General features: G+C 42.9%; 1 protein-coding gene and 1 long non-coding RNA gene across 2 annotated transcripts; both read right to left on the reverse strand.

Moving 5' to 3' along the window:
- Positions 1–668: 668 nt before the first annotated feature.
- LOC131695525 (uncharacterized) lies at positions 669–951 on the reverse strand. Its single transcript, XR_009306661.1, has 3 exons — positions 928–951; positions 752–865; positions 669–692 (listed from the first exon to the last, which is right to left on the reverse strand). It is a non-coding gene; the product is annotated as an uncharacterized LOC131695525 (long non-coding RNA).
- Positions 952–962: 11 nt separating this feature from the next.
- Positions 963–1,939, reverse strand: LOC131695526 (DEAD-box helicase Dbp80-like). The gene is made up of 4 exons (XM_058984053.1): positions 1,883–1,939; positions 1,398–1,582; positions 1,140–1,350; positions 963–1,088 (listed from the first exon to the last, which is right to left on the reverse strand). The coding sequence occupies exons 1-4, from the start codon at positions 1,937–1,939 to the stop codon at positions 963–965; spliced, it is 579 nt and encodes a 192-aa protein (XP_058840036.1).
- Positions 1,940–2,017: the final 78 nt, after the last annotated feature.

Here is a 2,017-nt window from a genome sequence, read left to right on the forward strand (position 1 = left end):
ATCTGCAAAACGTAAACATTGAGAAAATTGTCAAAGGTCAGATTCATTATAATCCTATTTGGAAAATTGATACTAATTTTTTTCTTTTGATTGCGCATATTGCTACTACTTGTATACTGCCGTAATACGCATATGTGTCCGAAAGTTAGACGAATTAACTGAATTCAAATTTGATGTCAGTGGGGTCACATCATAAAATCAGATTGGCCCTGTCTGTAAATTATAGAAAAGACTGTATTGCTAGTTAGGCACTTTCCAATCAGTTAGGTCCTTTCTTAATCAGTTTGGTCATAAAAATCAATTAGGCCCTTTTAAAAAATTGTTGTAAAATCGCTGCCAAAATTCTTCATAATCAACTGATGCGTTGTGTACATGCTCGGGTAGATATTTGTTAATGGAAAACATGAAAATTCAATTTGCTACATTTTGCAGTTAGGCCCTTTTCAATTGTTGGGATAGAACTGGGTAGAGCTAAATAAAATTATAAATTCAGAATCGAAACAAGTATGACCCAAAAAAGCTCCTACGCCGTTCACCAGTAGCTGGTCGAAAACACTTTACGATCCGATCTTTTCAATTTCGTCCGAGATCTCCGCGACTAGCTACTGAATCTTTTTCCGGGAATGTTTTTCGATTGATCTGCAAATCATCATGCTTCGATCACTGTCCACTAGGATGATGGTGATTCCGTTCTGTTAAAGAAGCGGAATGAAATACAATCTATAGGATAACAAGAATGAGTCACACTTACCGAATCTACCGGTACGTCTAATTCGATGTAGATACGTTTCGCAATCGGCTCGTCCCTGCTGATCCATCGGCAGGTCGAAGTTGACGACAATGGTAACCTGTTCGACGTCGATACCTAATGCGAAAGAATCTCTCTGTATCCTAGTGTTGCAACAAGAATCAAGTGGCGGAACTTACCCCTGGACAAAACGTTCGTTATAATCTGTACCTCTCTAGTCCATTTCGGAATCGATCCAAAGCGTCCAATGTTGTTCCACCGTTAGATCACCGGACAGTACCGCTACCGAGTGACCATCTTGGGACATCCTGCCGGTCAACCAACCGGCCGTTTTGCGTACCTGTTTCGATCGATTAACAGTTTCGAAAATAAGTTTACAACTGTCCTATACATCATATGACAGAAAATGATCGCTTGTCCGACGGTAATCACACAATTTCTCGTCCTGGTTGCGGCACTTGACGTAGTACTGTTTGATGTTATCGAGTGATTCTTGCTCCCGCGCCATCCGAATAACGATCGGATTGGGTACGATGTACTCGGCGAACTCCATCACCTCGCGCTCGTACGTGGCCAAGAAGAACAGCGACCAAAACACCCGCCTCGTCCAGTACAAAAAGGGAAAACTTCTAGGTCGTACGTCCTGAACTTTATACCCCAGTCCATTAGCTTGCCGGGTGTTCCGATGATGATATGATTAGTCAGCTTCGCCCCTTTGACGATCTCCTCGCGAACTGCGTAAGGAAGTTTGATTTCCGGACAAAACTTTGGTATTTTGGCAGCTACTTCCCCCTTCTGAATTTCCAGCTCATACGTGGGGGAAATGCAAACCACCTGCAGATAGTTTTTTTAATTGATGGACTAAACTGAGCATTGTCAGCACTGGGTCTGGGCGATTATATTCCGTGGCGGACCGGCCAACAGAGTAGGTAGAGCCGTCTTCTGAATCTTCTGAATTTTTTTTCGCTCGAACCGTCAACGAGTGCGGACGCCTCTTCAAGCGCTCCGCAAGTAATTTATTAATTAGTATTTTTTTTACCTACGTAAACAAACATCGCGCGCGTGCCTCGTAAGTTACAGTGCTATTGAACTTCAAGTAATAGTAAAATAATGCAGTGCGGTGTAAAAACTTGCAACATAAACGACGACCGCTTCCTCTGGAAGTGTGAATTTTGCAGCAGATCGTACCATGCTGCCTGTGTAGGTGTGCAGCGTAATCAGGAAAATTTTATCCGGGCATTTATGGTGCCTGTGTGTGCGGACTGCCAG

This window comes from Topomyia yanbarensis, unplaced genomic scaffold, assembly GCF_030247195.1.
Source record: "Topomyia yanbarensis strain Yona2022 unplaced genomic scaffold, ASM3024719v1 HiC_scaffold_40, whole genome shotgun sequence".
Lineage (NCBI taxonomy): Eukaryota > Metazoa > Arthropoda > Insecta > Diptera > Culicidae > Topomyia > Topomyia yanbarensis.

What these genes read in the sequence shown, in the direction of transcription:
- LOC131695526 (XM_058984053.1), bottom strand. Translation starts at nt 1,939, where the DNA reads ATGGTACGATCTGCTGCAAAATTCACACTTCCAGAGGAAGCGGTCGTC. An exon ending in AAGCGGTCGTCGTTTATGTT is followed by an intron (nt 1,583 to 1,882) that starts GCAAGTTTTTAC and finishes AACTATCTGCAG; the next exon opens with GTGGTTTGCATTTCCCCCAC. An exon ending in CTAATGGACTGGGGTATAAA is followed by an intron (nt 1,351 to 1,397) that starts GTTCAGGACGTA and finishes GTACTGGACGAG; the next exon opens with GCGGGTGTTTTGGTCGCTGT.